Source organism: Eimeria mitis, genomic scaffold, assembly GCF_000499745.2.
Source record: "Eimeria mitis Houghton genomic scaffold, Emh_scaff649, whole genome shotgun sequence".
Taxonomy (NCBI): Eukaryota; Apicomplexa; class Conoidasida; order Eucoccidiorida; family Eimeriidae; genus Eimeria; species Eimeria mitis.
In genome coordinates this window covers 12,184-12,820 of record NW_013574647.1, presented here as the reverse complement: position 1 = coordinate 12,820, position 637 = coordinate 12,184, and the positions used below count along the sequence as shown (strand labels likewise).

At 59.5% G+C, this 637-nt stretch overlaps 1 protein-coding gene across 1 annotated transcript in view; it reads left to right on the top strand.

Annotated features, from left to right (window-relative positions):
• Nucleotides 1-101: 101 nt before the first annotated feature.
• Nucleotides 102-637, top strand: part of EMH_0018660 (uncharacterized protein) — a gene marked incomplete at both ends in the record, with an annotated part of 4,372 nt that continues 3,836 nt past the window's right edge. The window contains one exon of the mRNA XM_013501191.1: nt 102-424. Coding sequence (XP_013356645.1) covers nt 102-424 — 323 coding nt within the window. The remainder of the gene's footprint in view (nt 425-637) is intronic.

Genomic DNA, 637 nt, shown 5'->3' with positions numbered 1-637 from the left:
CAAAGCCACTGCAGCAGCAGCAGGTACAGCAACAGAAACGGCTGCAGCAGCAAAGTCAGCAGCAGCAGCAAAAGGAACCACAGGAGCAGCAAAGCCCGCTCATGCTTCAAGCCCCTCAACAGCACCAACAGCAGCAGCAGCAGCAGCAACAACAGCAGCAGCCTCCACTGCACCAGCAGCGGCGGCAGCAGCAGCAGCAGGGACAGCAGCAGCAGCAGCAGCAGCAGCAGCAGCAAAGTGGTTTGTTTACCTCGCAGCAAGTGGAGTATCTTCAAGACAGCATTTTGGCGCTGCAGCAGGAAGCAGCAGCAGCACCAACTGCAGCAGCAGCAGCAGCAGCAAGAGGAAAGGCAGCTGTGCTGCTGCTGGGGGCCTCAGCAAGGCGGCTAGCAGCAGTTGCTCCCCGTCTATCTGCCGCTTATTCGTAGGCCCCCACACTCATCTGCTGCTGCTGCTGCAGCACCAGCAGCAGCAACTGCAGCAGCAGCAGCAGCACTAACAGCACACGGAACAGAAGCAGCAGCAGCAGCAGCAACAGCAACAGCAGCAGCAGCAGCAACTGCAGCAGCAGCAGCAGCACTAACAGCACACGTAACAGAAGCAGCAGCAGCTGCTGCTGCGGCAGCAGCAACAGCAG